The sequence below is a fragment of the Lissotriton vulgaris genome, chromosome 6, assembly GCF_964263255.1.
Source record: "Lissotriton vulgaris chromosome 6, aLisVul1.2, whole genome shotgun sequence".
Classification (NCBI taxonomy): domain Eukaryota; kingdom Metazoa; phylum Chordata; class Amphibia; order Caudata; family Salamandridae; genus Lissotriton; species Lissotriton vulgaris.
In genome coordinates this window covers 1332845653-1332864754 of record NC_141694.1, presented here as the reverse complement: position 1 = coordinate 1332864754, position 19102 = coordinate 1332845653, and the positions used below count along the sequence as shown (strand labels likewise).

The 19102-nt window shown below is 47.4% G+C and overlaps 1 protein-coding gene across 1 annotated transcript in view; it reads right to left on the bottom strand.

The window, feature by feature from the left end:
* TSLIG3A (tRNA splicing ligase complex subunit 3A) overlaps window positions 1–19102 on the bottom strand; it is a 343839-nt gene that overhangs the window by 45660 nt on the left and 279077 nt on the right. The window contains exon 7 of the mRNA XM_086927472.1: window positions 15950–16117. Within this exon, the coding sequence (XP_086783598.1) occupies window positions 15950–16117 (168 nt within the window). The remainder of the gene's footprint in view (window positions 1–15949; window positions 16118–19102) is intronic.

The window sequence follows — 19102 nt, the reverse complement described above, 5'->3', positions numbered from 1 at the left end:
GTTGTTCGTGAACACCTGCACTACTCTTCCCCGGACAGAGGGAAAGAATGCTTTCAGTGCAAGACGAATCTCCTGGAGCTCCAGAAGGTTGATGTGGAGCCCAGACTCCGCCGGAGATCAGAGGCCTCTGATCTCTGCCCCTCCCATGTGGCAGCCCCATCCCAGAAGGGAAGCATCTGTCACCACTGTGTGGTCTGGTTGGAGAAGGAGGGATCTGCTTTTGACCCTATCCTGGTTTGTGAGCCACCACTGCAATTGACGTGCAGTGTCCTCCGAGATCTGGACGCAATCGGACAGATTCCTCTGATGCTGCGCCCACTGGAACTTCAGGTCCCACTGCAGAGCCTGCATATGCCTTCTGGCATGATCGACCAGCAGGATGCAGGAGGCCATGAGGCCCAGCAGCCTCAGTGTCATACTGACCAAAACCTGGCTAAAAAAACAGAACAATAGCCAGAATATCCCGGACTCGCTGTTCGGGAGGATAGACCTGAAACTGCATTGTGTTCAGAACCACTCCGATGAAGAGGAGCTTTTGAGAGGGAATCAGGTGTGACTTCGGCACATTGATGGAAAACCCCAGCGAATGCAGGAGGTATGCCGTAGTCTGGAGGTGGGAGATGACTGCCTGCAATGAGCCGGCCTTCAACAGCCACTCGCCGAGATAGGCGAAGACTGAACCTGCTGATCTGCACAGATGTGTAGTGACCACCGCCATCACTTTCGTGAACACCAGAGGGGAGCACAGTATATTGAAAATGCTCATGGCCTACCGTGATCGGTAGGTAACACCGTTGGGCCAGCAGGACAGGGATGTGAAAATAAGCGTCCTGCAAGTCCAACACTACTATCCAGGCTTCCGGGTCCAGGGCAGACAAGACCTGAGCAAGTGTAAACATTTTGAACTTCTCCTTCCGGAGGAAGCGGTTGACATCCCGGAGATCCAAGATGGGACGCAGGCCCTTGTCCTTCTTGGGGACCAGAAGGAAGTGGGAATAATAGCCACGGCCTACTTCTGGGACAAGAATGCGCTCAATGGATCCCTTGGCCAAGAGAGCCGTAACTTCCTGCTGGAGAAGAACCAGGTGATCCTCCGACATGCGGTGGTATCTCGTGGGATGCTGGAGGGGTACTCTCGAAGGGGAGGGAGTAGCCTCTTCGGACTATTAGCAAAACCCACCTGTCTGACGTGATGGTGCGCCAGTGGGGGAGTCGATGGTAAATCCTGCTGATCACTGGCGTTTGATGAGCCTGAAAGGTCAGACTAGGAAGGTTTGGAGGCTGCTGAAGAGGGGGGTTGGTGGACTGGCCCGCCCGCTGGCCTTCGGAACCATGACGGTTGTTCCAACGTCTCCGGCTGTGTAAAGGTTGGGTAACTTGCTGCGGCCTATGGCTCTGGACGAGAGTTAGCAGGGCACCCCTTCCGTAGCCACAAAAGGGGTGAAAATCAGACTGCACAGGGCGAGAGGAGAGGCCCAAGGATAATGCCGTAGCCCGTGAGTCCTTGAAACGCTCTAGAGCGCTGTCTGATTTGTCGCCAAAAAGGCGACGGCCATCAAAGGGCCTGTCCATCAAGGTGTTCTGGACATCCCCTGAAAAGCCAGTCGATCTCATCCAAGCATAGCGACAAAGCGCTACTGACGTTGAAATGGTCCTGCCCAGAGAGTCGACGGTGTCCGGCCCACAACGGATGGTAAACTTCGCCGCATCTCTCCAGACGGCGACAGCTTGGGAGAGCACTGCCCGGGCCTCCTCCGGACACTGAGGCAGCACCTGCACAACCATATCCCACATTGAGTGGGAATACGGCTCAAGAGACATGCAGTGTTTACCGACCGCAGTCGGAAGATAATGTTTTCTTTCCGAGATGATCCAGCTTCTTGGATTCCCTTTCCGGTGGAGCGGTAGGGAATGCGCTCCTGTAAGTGGAGGCTTGGACTACTTGGGAGAGGAAAGTGGGGTCGCCCGGAGTCGGGCAATGATCTTGTCCAGGGGAGCACCCGTGTTGGGCCTGGACCACGTGCCCAAAAGGAAGTAGATGAGGGCCTCATTAAATGGCAGCAAGGGCTCCGAATACCTAGCAGATGGTTGAGGCACCTCTATTAGGAGGTTAGTCATGACCGACACCGTAGGAAGCTCGAGGTTGAGAGCCTCGACCGCCCTATGCAACACCACTGCGTACAACGCTCCCTCCTCCGTAGCCTTGATAGGAGGAGACAATAATCAAGATATCAAGCTGCTTACGGTTTTTCCCGTGGTATGGTCAGACCATGCCGCAGTCATTTTCACTATGAAAGCCCGCAACCCTAATCCACCCCAAATTAGAGCCCACTCTCCTAAGAGCACCCGAGCATGGAAAAACGTAGACACCTCATGACTTTCCCAGACCCTCACTACCTCTCTTTATGAAACTTCCGCCAATCCCAGCTTAGCATCTGACATGTACCAGGATTGGAATCTGGACGCTGTCAATATGGTAGCTCCGATCAAAGCCATTTTTCCCAACCGCATTACTCCATCTGCGCAATGGTTCTCGGAGGACCTCAGACTCCAGAGGTAGTACTGTAGGAATCTCGAGCGACACTGGCGCAAACAGTATAACCCACAGGATAGACAAACCTACAAAGATGCTTTAGCTTTGTATAAGCGCTCAATTGTTTTGCATAAGAGCTCCTATTTTCAATCCCAAATTGAGTCAGCCCAGAATTCCGCTAAAAAGCTGTTCCAAGTTGTCAACACTCTTGCTAACCCCCTGACCTGTCCTACTATTGAGGCTTCCCAAGATCTCTGTAACTCTGTAGCCGCATTCTTCGCTACCAACGTTACGAGCATTTACTCAGCCTTCGCTGCTCAGAACCACCTGGAGGGTCTCACCTTCCACCCTTCGCCTGAACTTTCCCGACCTACCTTCTCTAACTTCTTTACAGTTTCGGCGGAACAGATCAGCAAACTTATCATCTCCATTAGGTCAGGTTCTCCTCTAGATCCGTGCCCTTCCTCCATACTTAAGCTCATACCTGAGGTTATCACGCCTCCCCTCACGGATATCTGTAACTCCATCTTTTCAACCGGTTCATACCCGGACATATGGAAGGACGCAGTCATTAAACCACTGTTACAAAAAAACCTCCCTTGACCCCTCAGATTCTTCGAACTACAGACCCATAGCTTGTCTCCCCTTTCCTTCCAAAATATTTGAAACTCTTATGAACCAGCAGCTCTGGGTTTAGGAAGGCCATGGGACTGAATCTGCCCTAATAAAAGCCTTGGATGAGATCAGGGCAATTTTAGACCAAGGGGGGGGCGGCGGTCCTCATTCTGTTGGATCTATCCGCTGCCTTTGACAGGGTCAATCATTCCATTCTGATCGACCGTGTCACAACCTTGGGAATCAACCAGCGGGCAAAGGACTTGCTCACCTGGTTCCTGGCTAACCGCACGCAATCAGTGAAGTTGGGCACGTACTACTCACCCACCTTCGCTCTGCTGTGTGGAGTGCCCCAGGGATCGTCGCTGAGTCAGACACTATTCAACATATATGTGTCGGACTTGGCGAGGGTCATTAAGGAACATGGGCTCAGCCTAACCACCTACGCAGACGACACCCAGTTGGTGGTAGCGGTGCATAAGGATGGTGTAGCTGTTGCATCAAGGTTCAGGAGGGGATGTTGGCCATCGGCTCCTGGATGTCGAGCAATTGCTTAAAACTTAATTCCGGCAAGACCGAGGTCATGACCTTTGGTAATTTGTCTCCTAGATGGTCCTCCATCTGGTGGCAAGCGAAATCGGTCCCCCACCAGTCCCAGTGACTAAGGTCATAAACCTCGGGTCATGTTCGATGACACATTGTCATTTAAACACCATGTGAATACTGTAGTTTCAGCCTCCTTCCACATGTTAAGGAAAATCAAGAAACTACTCCCTTACCTTCCTGCATCGGCAGGAAAAACTCTGTTCACCACTCTCATTTTTTCAAAGATAGACTACGGTAATGCCCTTTTCCTCAATGCACAAGAACAGGTCCTCAACAAACTTCAATCAATCCAGAATGCGGCAGCCAGAGTTCTGCATGGCATCCCCAAACGCCACTCCACCACGGCGGCCATACGGCAATTGCATTGGCTACGGGTCAGAAGCCGCATTAAATTCAAGGCGCTCTGTATTGCCTACAAGGCAATCCACAACGTAGGACCGCGGTTCCTGAGGAACGCTCTCCACATCTATGCTCCCAATAGATCCTTACGTTCATCCGCCTCCCTTATCCTCTCTGTCCCGCGCACCAGGACTTCCACTTGGGGAGACAGACTAGTAGACAATCCTAAACTATGGAACTCACTTCCTGTGACTATTAGATTCTGCCCCACCCTGATCAGCTTCCCCAAATTGCTCAAGACTTGGTTATTCGATCAATGATTCTCCCAGCGTGCACTGTCCCTGTAGAATCACATGCGCCGAGACACCTCGCGCAATACAAATCACTAAAACATAAACAACATGCCAAGGTCAGGTGAGGGGCCTAAACCACTGGCATCCCCCAGTTCCTCTCTCCAGTCCTGTGCACTGTTCAACTGGTCATTCAGAGGGTCACCTGACCCCTCCCAGTCCTCTTCCTGGTCGAAAAGGGAACCCAAGAGTGAACAGGGGTACAAAAAACCCTCTCTGAGCCGGATCCGGCATTGGGCGATGCCTGTCTGGCTCCAGGTCCATGTCGGGCTGGAGGCCGGGGTCGACGCCGGCCGGGGGCCCGAATGGCATTGAACACTGTAGTGAGGCCAGAGGAAGCGGCACCGGTGGAGGCGAAATCAGATCAACCGGCGGCGGAGAAGGCCTAGGCCCCCCAAACGAGTCCGCGGGCCCGAAGGTATGCCGGCGGGATCGGGCTGCCCAAAGATGGCATGCATCGCCTCATAGAACATAGGAAGCTGGGCAGGTGTTGCTCCGGGTCCCGGAAAGGGAGAAAACGCAGAGTTGACACTTCAGGCTCTGTGCACAGAGCCGCGGGAGGGGCATCACCCGCTTCCCTCGTCGGGTCGGCCGGCCGACGAGGTGGCGTCAAAGAGCGAAGATGCTTCTTCAAATACTTCTTATGCTTAGACTTACCCGACTCAGAGTGCGAAGACTTTGAAGACTTGGAGGAACGGTGGTGGCTCTGCGACCGGTCCCTCGACCTCCCATTCGACCGGGACCTCGAACAGCACGGAGTCGACTACCCTTGCTTATGCAGCTTTCGGGACCACTCTAGCAAAGCCTTTGGCACCATCGACAGGCAGTCAGAGCACGACTTGGGGTCGTGGTCGAGCTCCAGGCAAAAGAGGCACACGCAGTGAGGATCCGTCACCGATGACAGGAACCGCATGGCTTGAAGCTGGGCATCCCTTGTGCACCATTAGTCGAAGACTCGAAAAAGAAGTCGACAAAAGTCGAGAAAAAGACTGGAGGTACCGCTCTTCCCAGATCTGCGCTGACTGGCGCGGAAAAAGAAAGAACTGACATCAGCGTACGAGGGTGGCGTCTAAGTAGATGCTGCGACGTCATCCTGGTGACCACGACGCAAACGACAGACGCAGAGCTGACCGACGCCACCTTCCGACGCGCAGAGGTACTGCTGATGAAAAAAAATTCTGGCTCCAGTCTGACGCCTGGGGTAATTCTAAGGAAAGGAATCTATAACTAACATGCACTTATTCATAGCTATTCTTGGTGTTCTGCTGCCTCACAAGAAGCCCCGAGTCAGCAACACTACTCGATTAAATAAAAGAATGGGGAATTTTAACAGATAGTATTGCAATTGGTTAAGCAGCAGCCTAACCCATACGAGATAAGGAAAGAGGACACCAGAATGAGATATCATTCTGCAGATTAGAGATCTGATTCAAAATGTTACTTTCTAATGACACACCACTATTATCCATTATATACACTCCAGGCTACTTAAATCTGTTCCATGACAATGTCCGGGATGAGCCCCAGCACAGATCTTCCGGTCCTGATCATTTTGGATAGGCTGTTAATTTGGCTACCCTGGTAGCGAGACGGGTGAACTCGCCCAAGATACATAAAATTTGAAGTATTCGTGTGGATTGCTTAACACTATTAAAAGGTCGTCCGCATTTAGTGAGACTATCTGACATTTCTTCCGTCCACTCGAACCCCCTCCCGAGAGCATCTATGTAGAGCAACCCTGCAAGGGCCACGATAGCCACTGCACACAGTAACAGCGATGGGAGCACTTGTCTAGTCCCGCATCCTGTGGAAAACTCAGAAGACAGCTGTGAACCGAGCCAAACTCTGGCTTTCAGATTAGTGTATAGGAGCTGCACATACTGTATAAATAGATTTCCAAAGTTGGCCTTCTGAAGATTTGAAAATTGGTAATCCCAGGCCACTGAAACAAAGGCCTATTTGAGGTCCCCTATGAGGAGTTCTGAGGGGCCATGTATTCTATCACTCAATGCATAGGAAACCTGCAGATGTTGTGGCAGGTGGATGTCTCTGCATCAATCCACATTGATTCCTATGAATCAGTGTGTCAACTATCATTACCAAGCAATTTGCCAGGACCTCGGTGATCAGCTTCACCTCTATGTTAACAAGCATTTGCATTGCAACCGGTCTCGCCTTTGGGACCTTATATGTATTTAGCTATGCAGCACATTAGCCTGGGTGCTGAAACATCTACTGGTCTTTAAAATGGAAGGAAAGTAAGCACCAAACTGCGTGACATGCCAGATATGGGAACATTCGGAGAGAAATATTGCCTTTCCGCACGAAATGGTATAGTCCAAAGCTCTGTTTTTAATATAAAATCAGGGCCTTCGGTGGTCATATCACTGAAAAAACAAGATTTGAAAAAAATATTATTGTTGACAGGTGATCTTGGAAGACAATTTTTATGGACTGGAATCTAGAGAATGCTAAAGTGGTTCTGGTATTTTACTGACCTCCGCTAGTCGTTTTCTATCAAGGAAGTTAAATAGAGGCAGTTGCAAGAAAAATAAAAAAAAATACCTCAGTAGAAAGCAATTCTGGTATTTTACTGACCTCTACTGGTCGTTTTCTATCAAGATAGTTAACTAGAGGCACTTAAACAAGCAGAAAGCCATTCTGGCATTTTCCTGAACTCTACTGGTTGTTTTCTATCAAGACAGTTAAAGAGAGGCAGTTGAACAGAAAAAAGTCCCTAAGCCGAAGCAGACAAGTCCTAGATCTTCAGAGCTCACAAAGTACATACACATATAAGTATACACTAAATTTAATACACAATGTCTTGAATGCTCTACCTAACAAGCATTAGAAATGCAATAGGTCTCGCAGCATTAGAGTTAGTGCTTTTAGAATTGTTTATAGGTTTTTTGTTGTAAATCTTTTGCATTTTATTTTTTTGTAGGCAATGCAAAAGAATTACAAATCAAAAAAGCAATAAGCAAATGTAAAAGCTTTAACTAAAAATCCTGCGAGACCTATTGCACTGTGTGAGAGTGAGGGTGAGTGAGGGTGAGTGAGGGTGAGTGAGGGTGGGTGAGGGTGAGTGAGGGTGAGTGAGGGTGAGTGAGGGTGAGTGAGGGTGAGTGAGGGTGAGTGAGGGTGAGTGAGGGTGAGTGAGGGTGAGTGAGGGTGAGTGAGGGTGAGTGAGGGTGAGTGAGGCAAAGTTTCTGCACAACATTGATATCTAGCTGTGTTCGATTTTAATAAAAGGAGATAACTCATCCAATGGCACTGAGGCACTAAGTCTAAAAGGTGTACAACAGATTTACATACGCAACTGCTGTATGGGAATATTACCAAGATTATTAGCAGTGATTTACTGTCGCACACACAGATTACCTCCACCTCTAGAATTACAAAAATGGAACACTAAGTGGAAGATTACAAGGGCATGGCCAAACATTCACCATCTACTCTTGCACGCTAAGACAGAAGACTAAAGACTTGTGAGTAAAGGCAAGGTCAGCCCAGAGCACCCTTCTGTTCTGGATCGGACTGATGGTGTGGCTGTGTAGTCTGCATGGATCACTGGCAGAAAAGAGACTCGACGTGGGAAACAACTGGTGAACTGCTGCACATTTGTAATCCCAACACAGAACAGAGTGCCATTGGCAAGCACAACCCTTGTGCTAAACCCGATTCAAAGCTAGATGAATAACCCCGATTCAAAGCTAGAACTGCAAACACTTCTAGCATTGAACCGTGGCATGCCAGGCTATGAATTACCATCTCAGCTTTAAAAAGTTTTAGAATTTACACTTTTTGTGACAAAATATGGAAAACTAGGAATCTTAATCATAGCCGCTGTTTTGTACTCAGATATTTAATTAGATTATATGACCGCCAATAATATAACATTTAAATTACACACAGGTCAAAATATTATACAATTAACACCTGTATTTGGATGTTTACTGTTGCCAGACAGGCCTCTTTTACATGAACGGGAGAGTGAAAGGAAGAACACCTCAGAGGCAGACAATCCAGACTGCCAATAATTCATTCTAAATTTGAACGTGGGCTGGTTACCAGTACAATTTTACAGTAAGGGCTGATTAGGATTATGATGGGGGCGGGGGATATATTACCCAGTCTAAACAGACGGCAATGCTTCATGCATTTTGTGGAAAAACACAAAAAGAAAGAAAAAATTAACTTGTATTTGGAGGTTTTGCTCTGCTTTTTGAAGCGCTCCAGTGTCAGTAGGCGGAGATGGCTGGAAGAATGGATCATTCTCCTTCTAACTTGTTGAAATTCACAACTGACAACTCCTACTTAAAAACTGGGAAAAAGCAAGACCGCATATGTTTGCCTAGCCTTCAAACAAATAAACTGAGCAAAACACATCCTGGATGAATGCAGCATCTGCCCTGAATAGTGTATCCTGAGAGTAATCATTTCAAGAAATGTAAGTGGCATACTTTGCGGTTTACAAATATTTGAAATGGAAGCACGTCTTAGGAAAGTGACCAGTGAGGTCTTTGTTCTGTAGGAATGAATATGAACCCTCTGAGGAGCTCGAACTCATCTAAGGTTATTAGTCCACGACCTGCAAGCACCTGTCCTCCCAGCCATATTAATTTAAGCCTCTTGGTGCCTGGAGAAAGACCACAAAATACCATAAAACAGTTTCTAAGAAAACCTATAGTTTGCTTTTTACAGGTAAATTCACAGTCCAGGTACTGAACGTCCTTTAAAATGTGGGTCCTTCTCAGTCCAAAATCTATCCTTTACATGTTCACACAAGAGGGGCACTTCACAAAAAGTGCATATATTACAGTGAGGTAATAAGAACCAAAAAGGCTAGTTTCCATTCAGAATTTAATGGAAAATAAAGTAGATAAAAAAAGGGTTATTTGCAAAAGGGCAACGCTCAGTGCTCTGGGATGCCGTCATTGCCAATGAGCGGAACCGGCATTGACAGCACCGCACGGACTTTTGTCTGTTTATCCTACTGGGAAGTACAGGTAGCAGCAGAAGCTTGAGTGGAGCTGGAGATCGAGAAAACGTAAGTCGGAGAGGTCTGCCACCACTTTCCCCGGGCGTAAATTAATTTTCAGTATTCGTTAGTCGGTATTGAGAAATAGTTACTCTGTGTTGTATCAGACTTTGTTTAAACAAAACAATTAAGAGAAGAGAACTGAACACTAATAATTGCCAGCAGAAGGGTTTGCACCAACCTTATTTTAAAGAAAAGAGATTTTCTCCTTATGTGCAGTGAGATCTTATATATAAAAGAGTCACAGGTCTAGTTAGCCGGTTACAAAGAAAGCAAGACACGTTTCTAAACTAATCCCTTAGATGACAAAAGAGAACTATGGTAGACTCACTTTCTCTTGAGGCTGGTCGGAAGAACACACATTTTTAACTTAACCTACTGAAGAGTCTGCCATAACCAGTCCTAACCTACCTGAATGACAAATGTCCGGTTCAGATGTTGTTCCAACCTAACCTGCTGGCAAAGAGCAGAGGTGCTCACAAGTTAATTCAAGCTAACTCCTTGAAAAGGGGAAAAACAATCAAAAGCCGGGAGCCCACAAACCTTATTGGGTTGAAGACAGCAGGAGACACAGTACTCATATACACTGCAACAACCATTTGGCAGGCAGCTCTTGCAGCTGTGCAACTGCGAACTTGGCACATTGATGTTGCAGCAGCCATTTGCCAGCAGCTCTTTCCGCTCACATACGTAGCCTGATGAACATAAAACACGGTTATTTCAGTGGGCAAAAAGAGACAAGCGCTGACAAAGTTCCTTGCCGAAAACGTGCAGGCGAGGTGCGACACGGCCCGGAAGACGCAAGGAAGAGAGGGGAGGGGGAGGAGAAATGCGACACGGCGGGAGGGGGCGGGCAGGGGAGGGGGCGGAGAGGGGAGAGGTGCGACACGGCAGGAAGACGAAAGGAAGAGAGGGGAGGGGGAGGAGAAATGCGACACGGCGGGAGGGGGCGGAGGGGTAAACAAAGACGGACGTGCACGCGCCCGTGACTTTTAAGGTCAATGCGCATGCGCATAAGCTCAATGCGCATGCGCATTGACCTTAAATTTATCGTGCACTGCAAGGAATCGCCACGATTCCTTGCAGTGTGGATAAAGAGTGGATAACTCGCAATAGTCTCGCTTTGCTCGATGCGCATGCGCATCGACAACAGGCGAGACCTAAAAAGGGCAATAAGATGCACACAGGACCGTGGGGGGCCCAGGTTTAGGAATCATTACTATGCCATTCAGGGATCATGTGGCAGAACCTCAATTTACAGCACTTCATCAAGCATTGTCTTGATTGTGGGGATGGAATGCGAAAAATGTATTTGGACCAGGTGACTTTGCTCCTTGAAGCTGGGATAGGGTTTCCGCCAGCTCCTCAGTAATCTTTGTCTCCAGCTGGGCTCTCTGATCGGGTGAGAGGGTAGATTGTAAAGTCTTGTATTGAGACATTGTAGAGGGGTCAGGTGAGTCGCGACTGGCAGAAGGAGGAGTAATGCAAGGGGAATTCTGACATGACTTTTACGGCCCACTGACATTTGGCCAGCAGCACGACAAATCATGATAATGCGTCTGGGGGACTCTTTAGGTTTACATAGTCATTGTAATAGTTTTGAGGATTCATTGTTCCATCAATAAGCCTAACATTTCCCATCAGCAGTCGTCCAATTCTAGTTTGGTACTAAGCAATACTGTGTATGAGAGTTTAGGAGTGGACTGGCATTGACCCTCCAGCCGCAACTGGTATCACTAATCTGGGAATCTCGAGTATTCACGGTTTAGGTCTACCCATCAAAAAGTGGATGCTTCGGCCTCTGATTTATTCCTTAAAGGCCTCCCAGTGAGTAGTCCTCAATCATATGATAAAGTATTTTGTTCAAAATATTGCCCGGTTTCCGTGAGTATGGGTGCGTCTTAAAATCTAGGTCAGTGAGCAACTGACCCAGACACCAACAGACTCTAACCACTCATCCAGCATCATTTCGTGCCTGTCAACGTCAGTTTAACAGGAGAGTGACAAGAAAGGCCCAGTGCCAGTGATTGTATATCTAGCAGATGCTTGATGTCATCCTCAGGGACCATGACATAGTCCTGCCTAGAGCAGGAGCTTTGCAAACCAGAGTAAAAGGTATAACATATCACACGGGATGGACCCTGCGCCAACATCCCACAACCCCACTGACCCCGTGAAGCGTGCCAATAGTCTGGGGCCAGTTGAAGTTACCCTAAAAGATTGAGATCGTTCTAGTTCTCAGTTGACTACGACATTAAAGTCTTCACCTAACCCTAGTCGGCCCTCTGGCAGTCAGGAGATCAGACAGGTGAGATGTTCAAGTAGAAAGATATTGGGTGGCATATACATTAACAATAGAGGAGGGAGAACCCCACAGTTTCCCAGTAATGACCACATATTTGCAGTGGGATTCATGCCATACATGTGTGTACATGAATAGGAGTTTATTCTGAGGGAAGACTGCCATTCCTCAAGAACCTTTAGTAAAAGCTATAATGTGCTCAAGAAGGGGCAATTGTTCCTCAGAAGGTGTCTACTGCAAAATGAGAACATCTGCTTCATAGCGATTAGCATATTTAAGAACAGCACTCCATTTAGGCTTATCTAACAGGCTTTTAACGTTCCATGTGACAATATTGAGACAAGTGGGAACGGAAATTCTAAACTTATCAGCCTTCAACTATTATATATCTGAGCTTGGGGTCTGTGGGAATTTGGTGATGAGCAGATACTGACATAATTAAGCATTGTCCGGGGAGAAAACGTAAATAAATAATTAACCAACGATAGTAATCAAAGCATCCCAATCACCCCACCCGTACCTCTGAAAATAGAAGCTACAGGTCTGTAGCTCACATGAGGTGCCTACCAGAAAGGCCAAGATCGACTGTGTGTTCATATAGTATTAATGTCCTAAAATATACCTTGAGAATTAGAACTCAAATAATAAAAATACACAAAGAAGACAAACAGCAAGGAAGGCGTGGCACCATGGTGCAGAGTCCCATCGTAATGTAGAAAAGGCCCTCACTGCTTACAGTGAGGGCCTCACCCCGTCTCAGTCAACATGCACAGACCTCATCCATGAAAAGTATATGTAGTACTGCCCTGGCAAAAGAGTCGAGGCCTGGGCCAGGGTAGAGTCATAAAAGTCTTTGGAGTGAGGACATATCACCCAACACTGACCCCCGGGGGGTCATTCATACAGTTACAAGAGAGTCTCTGCTGGCTACCATTGTGTCTACAACTGAATCAGTCTCTGTAACAGATCTAGGATTTGCCAATCCGCAATCCCCCGGTTCATAGGGTGCCAGTGGTACATCCTCTATTGTTTCTTGTGTCTTGACTGTGATGGGTTCTCTGTAGTGGCTGCCCGAGGACCAAGTGAACCATTCATGTGGATTGTGCTTTGTTCAGTTGCTCAATCCAAGGCGCCTTTGGTGTTTTAAAAAAGAAGGCCTTAGATTGCCTGCCATCTGAGTTTAGCCGGGTACATCAGGCGAAGGTCCATCTGCATTGCCTTCAGCTTTTGACACCCTGAAAGGATTGGCGCAGTCCCTTCACCAGCCTAGTACAGTCAGGGAAGAGCATTAATTTACTATAGTGTCATGCATGAGTTGCCCCTTCTTTCTAGCCATCTGAAATATGACATCTTGGGCCCTAAAATTAAAGGTCTGGGAGGGCGGAGCACACCTCCCCTCCCAGCCTCTGGCATACAGCCAAGGTCCAGTGTGCCTTTTCTTTGATGAAGCATGGTGATAATTCTTAAGCTGCGCCCCCTGAGGGAGCACAAACAACGAGGAGTGATTTGTTCCAGCTGAGTGCCCTCTAACCCCTCCTGAAAGCCCACCAAGTGGATATTGTTATGGGGAGATCTGTTCTACGCAACCTCCACCCTGTCCAACAACATGTCGTTCGAGAAGGAGAGCTTGTGAACCTCTTTTTTCAGGTATCTCACCGAACGTTCAAGCTCTCCAATCCTGCCATCTGGTTAAGTATTTTGGACTATGGCATTACGCAGGTCCTATTGCAGAAATAATAAATCTGCTTCCACCTTGTCTATGCAGGTCTCGAGAGCACGCCTAGCATTATCAATTGGCACTAAAATGGCAGCTGCACCCTCACCCCAGTTCCGGGTCGCCCCATTTCTTCACCTTATCTCTATGTGGGTTCTGGCCTGATAAGTTTTGCCAATTTTAGGCTGGTGATATGCAGGCGGTGCTTTGTCTTTCACCATGGCTTTGTCTGGTAGGAGTCGACACGGTCACTTGTCAGGTAATCCCAGTGAAACCAGTGCCCTGAAAGGGGAGAGCCACCTACCTTAATAGTGGTGTCAGGTGGGGAAGAGGCAACCAGCATTTCTACTGTTTCCACTCCGAGGGCTAGCAATTGAGCTCACCTAAAAACACTTGTCTTCCAGCCAATATGGGGTTTCTCCGCATGGCACAGGGTTCACAAGGAGAGATCACACAGGTCCCATGGGACTCCAAGCAGGTCACCGGGAGGATAGGGGCCAGCAACTATAACATGGAGCCACAGGCTACAGGAGCAGCCCATTTCCCTTGCAGCGCCATCCATAAGCCGCTCCTTTTTTGTCCAGCTGGGAGAAACCACAGGGGGCAGCAGCAGGTGTCAGAGTTTCTTCACTCGCTTCAGACATGTGGGAAGGGAGGCAGGAGGATTCAAGCAGCCTGCATCCGCCACGGTGCAAGGCCCCCCAGGCGCCAGCCCCACAGCGACGGACCCCAGGATCCTCCTACAATGAAACACTGCAAGAGACAGCCCCAACTGACTCCCCAGCATCCCCCTGCCCCTCCACCTCAGGCCTCAATGACTATGTCAAGCTAGGCTGGGAGGTAGCGAGAATTACTAGACCAGTCCTCCCCTCAGACGTGGCATATCAGTAAGCGGCATCCATGACTGGAGCCAAGCGCTTTGCTGCCAGCGCTGGTGGGCGCCACAGGCCGCCATGCTCCAAGCTGAAGTCCCCGGGACCCTGTGCCCTGGGACACCATCTGGTCCTCTCCCGAACCCCGCAGTCCAAGGTAAGGCTCCTTAAGGATGTGGGTCATGGGCTCTTTGCTCAATTAAGGGCTGTACAGCCATCTCCCTAACCCCACACTACATTAGGGAATGGGTCAGTTTACGGTGAAAGTAGAGTGTCTTGGGGACCATAGGACTGTGCCCCTGGTGTCACAGAACATCAGTATCCTCCATCCAGCTTGAGATGGAGGCAGCAACAGTAGGATTGTGTGAGATATAGCCGGGCTCAGGTCAGAGCTCTTGATTGCCAAGCCACGCCCGTACATTATTGTACACCCAGGGTAGCACAATTACCACTCTTTAAACTTTTTATGCAAGCCTAAAGAGCATTCCACAACATTTGCTACGTGAACCTCAACAACTGTGTAAACTCCGACAAACCTACCAGAAGCCCGTACTCAGCCGGATCTATACTTTCACCCTCCCCCACCCCTAACGTGTGCTAAACCAGATATGGCAGCTATGCCTTCTCCTACCTCGCTCTTGAAGCCTGGAAAGACCTTCGTCTGCACATCAGAGCACCCACCTAGGTTCTTGAAATCTGCAAGAAACTGAAAACCTGGCTCTTCACCTAGCTCAGACTATGAATTGGTCCATACAGCTCTTGCTTCTGTGCCAGAATACCTTCTGGGGCGAGTTGTGCACTATACAAATACATACAACATAACACAGAGTAATAATATGTACAGCACTGGGAAAGCCAATTGATCTTGCCTTTTCCACTTGCTGGCTTTCCCAAAGTTCTTTGCCGATGCTGTACAACAGGGGAGAGGGCAGGAAAAGGCATGCACTCTCATTCAGTGTGAAAGCAAAATTAAAATGTAGTGCCCAGAATGTGTCAAAAGGAAATCAAAAGGACGGTACAGAAGCTATGCTTCAGGGAGGAGACAAATACAAGAAGAGGAAAAGAATAGCCAATGAATAAGCAAGAAATTAGAAAGACAAGAAAAATAAACAATAGTAAGCAATGAGCAGTCGACTGCAAGGTTGAGAAGGTCCACAATAGTTCTAATGACAACCGTCAACTAAAAGCCTAACAAGAACAGGATCACAGAGAAGAACCTGTTGTGATCCAACCTCAGGGTCCCGCCAGCTGAGTGGAGAGGTGCAACTGGTGTGATGGGAGAAACAGGACATCCGTCCCTATGCAAGAATAATAAAATACTGTTTCCATAACATGTTTCTGAAGAAAAACAAACACACTCTATGAAAGATGGAGCCAATCAACCAATGGCTGAGTAATGTGGGCTTATTAATACATGAATGACAACACCAAACAGCTAGACGTGGAGACCAGACCACTTAATCTTTCTTCTCAATGGACAGTAAAATCTCTCTGAAGTCAGCTACAGCTATCTATAACTAGACTTCAAAAATATTAAATGCAAACAAACCATGGCTCTTAGGTCAAAGAATGCATACCTTATTAATTGCGCAAGCAGACTTTTCTCGGATAGACCCACTACTAGTTCTCAAAATTTTTGATAAATCGTGCCTTGCTGCCAGTAGGTGGGCAACTGAAATAGAACACTTGTTAAACAAGGCTGACCTCTTTGGCTGGTACACCTTCGCCAGTTTTTCCGATTGGCTCTGTGAAGAGAGGAAAATGTATGTAATTGTGTTCTCACATAAACTTCTATTTTGAATCTTATGAAAACACATGCATGACAAGAGAGCAAATAAAATATGCAACCAAACTCATTTCAGGTATAATACAGATTTATAATGCATCACAAGATTCTTCATTCCTTCTTATAGTTCCAACTTTTCTTCAACCCTTTTTTATGTAGCTACACAAGTGAAAGCCCAACCGCATCTGTGATCGTACGCAAATGAGTAGGCAAATGGGACAGGAAAAGCAGCAGCTACTTACTGTTAGACCTGGATCCATTGGCATAAGCATCCACTGCATTTTTTGCCTTTGCCTCCTGTGTTTTTGATGTATTGGACTCTATTTTGCTAGTCTAGATGCTTTAGACACTTTTCCACTGTTGTTCAGTGCCAAAGTGCAAGTGCTGCCTTTATAAAGTGTTGTTGTGGATTGGTGTTTCCATGATTGGCTGATCTAATTTATTAGTCAGTCTCTAGTACAGTGCACTGTGTGTGCCCAGGGCCTGTAAACCAAACGCTGCTAGTGGGCTGCCACATTGATAATGCCACCCACATAAGCAGCCTGTAAATGTAACTCTGGCCTGCCATTGCAGAGCCTGTGTGCAGTCATGTCAACCTGCAAGTGCACCCACTTGCCAGGCCATAACCTTCCCTTTACTTACATGTTAGTCACCTCTAAGGTGGGCCCAAGGTACACCTGTGGACAGGGTGCAATGTATGTGAAAGGTAGGACATGCCCTGATGATTGTAGCGTGTCCTGATAGTGAATTACTGCAAATTTCTGTTTTCACTATTGCTAGGCTACCTGTTCCAATATGATAGAATGGGGAGTTTGTTTATAACATCTTATAAACATAACTACCCATGGGAACAAGGTGGGAAAATATAGTTTGATATGCCTGAACTCAGAATTCTGTGTTTGAAAATACTACTTTTAGAAAGTAGGTATTTTCTTGCTGAGCCATCCAGTGTGCCTCTGCTAGGTTTGTGTATTGTATGCCTGGTTGTTGGATGACAGGGGCTGGAAAGGAGCAGTGGCTCCAGAGAGCCTGATGAGTCAGGGTTGGGCTGAATAGACCTGGGCTGCATTTTGAGTAGGGCGAGGAGATTTTGTTTCGCCTGAATGGGCCTCATCTGCCCTCCCCAATGCTGTCGCCACCTCCTGCCAGGAAGCTGCACCAGAGAGGACATAACTCTTTTTTTACCAACTGCAGGGCTTCTCTGCCATCTGACAACAAAAGATTTTGTAGTATAAATATTGGGGCCCAGACCCCCGAACTTAAAATCATTTCTGGGGATCAAGAGGAACCTTTGCCAAGGAGAAGATCTGGAGAAGCTGAGGAGGAATACTGCCCCTGTGCTGTTTCTGTGTGGGGTTGGCCTGCAGAGAGTACTTGCTGCCAAGGAAAGGAGAAAAGGACTTTGCTGTTTGCTGTGTCCCCTGCTTGAAGAAGATCTCCAGGGCTTGAATTTATCTTACCTACTGTTCTGAAGTCTCAGGGATACAAAGACTTCACCATCAGCTCTCCTGAACTTCCTTGCTGGGAGTTCTGACCTGCTCAGAGGAGCCTGCTGTTGTTTTGGACCTCTGGAGGCTGTTTGCCGCTGGGAAAAGTAATGCAACTTTGAGAAGATAGATGCATCCGCACCTGTTTTTGACGCATTGCCGAAGAAATAGTTGCGGCGCCTGCCCGCGGCTCTACAAATCGATGCACGCCGCATTGAGTGCATGATCTCTGAAGTCTGACACCATCGCATCGATTTCGACGCATGGCCTGCTGTGCGGCTGCAAGAATTCACGCATTGTTCTGGATCATCGCATCGAGGCTCCAAGTTTGTCGCATCGTTGGGGGACGCAGTAAGAAACCGACACATCACCTCCCCCTGCTGTAAGAAACTGGCGCATCACCTCCTCTCCGGTAAGGAACGACGCATTACCTCCCCCGGAGCAAGGAACCAACATCACCTTCTCTGAGTGTAAGGAACCGACCCATCACCTTCCCTGCGGCCGGTTTTGTTTTTTTGCTTGACGCTTCCAAGGTACCCCTTGAGAAAAGTGCTGCATATGCAATTTGCTTTGAACTGAACTATTTCTACCATCTCAAAGTCATATTTTTAGAACTGTGTTGTGGATATTTGTAGTTTGGTCTTGTTTTGGTTTAGATAAAGATTACTTATTTTTCTAGACTGGTGGGGTGTCTGTTTGTAGTGTTTTTACTGTATTACTATATGTGTTCACAAAAGCTTTAGACACTGCCGCTGAGATAAGACTGTCTGCTCATGCCAAGCTACCAAGGGTGTGAGCAGGGGTTATTTTAGGAGTGTATCCACCTTAACCTGACTAGAAGCAGGGGTCCCTATTTAGACAAAGGTAGATACCTCTGCCACATAGAAACCCCCATTTCTAACACTTACCTATCCAATTCAATGTCCATAACATGTTACAGAATAGTGTTGAGAATAGGCATCTTATTCATAACAAGCTGTGGTGAAAGCACCAACAGGCCTAACAGAACACACAACCTACAACTTGACAGAAGAAAAGGATTAACATATCACCATGAACAAAACAGAAAATAATAATTTATGTTGGATCGTATGCTGGATTGAATTTTTCAGGATCCATGCAGGAATTTAAATGATGCATGTTTAACAAGAGACTTTGAAGAGTAGAGATGCTTGTAGTGTTAGAAAATCCAGACTCAAGTAGGGGTGTGGAATTCCTATAGCCCGACGGCCAGGACATATTGTTTGGGGTAAATGACAAGTTTTCATGTTTTTTTGTCCTTAGGAAAAGTAGGTCCAACCTACTGCAGCACAAACCCTTTGGCTGCCAGATTACAGTACCACATTAAGGATCAGAGAACAGCATTCTCCACAGTTAAGGTAATATTTGTGCCCTTATGTTAATGCTTTACAACTTTGTATTTATAACGTATGTATACAAAGCCTTTATTATTAGTA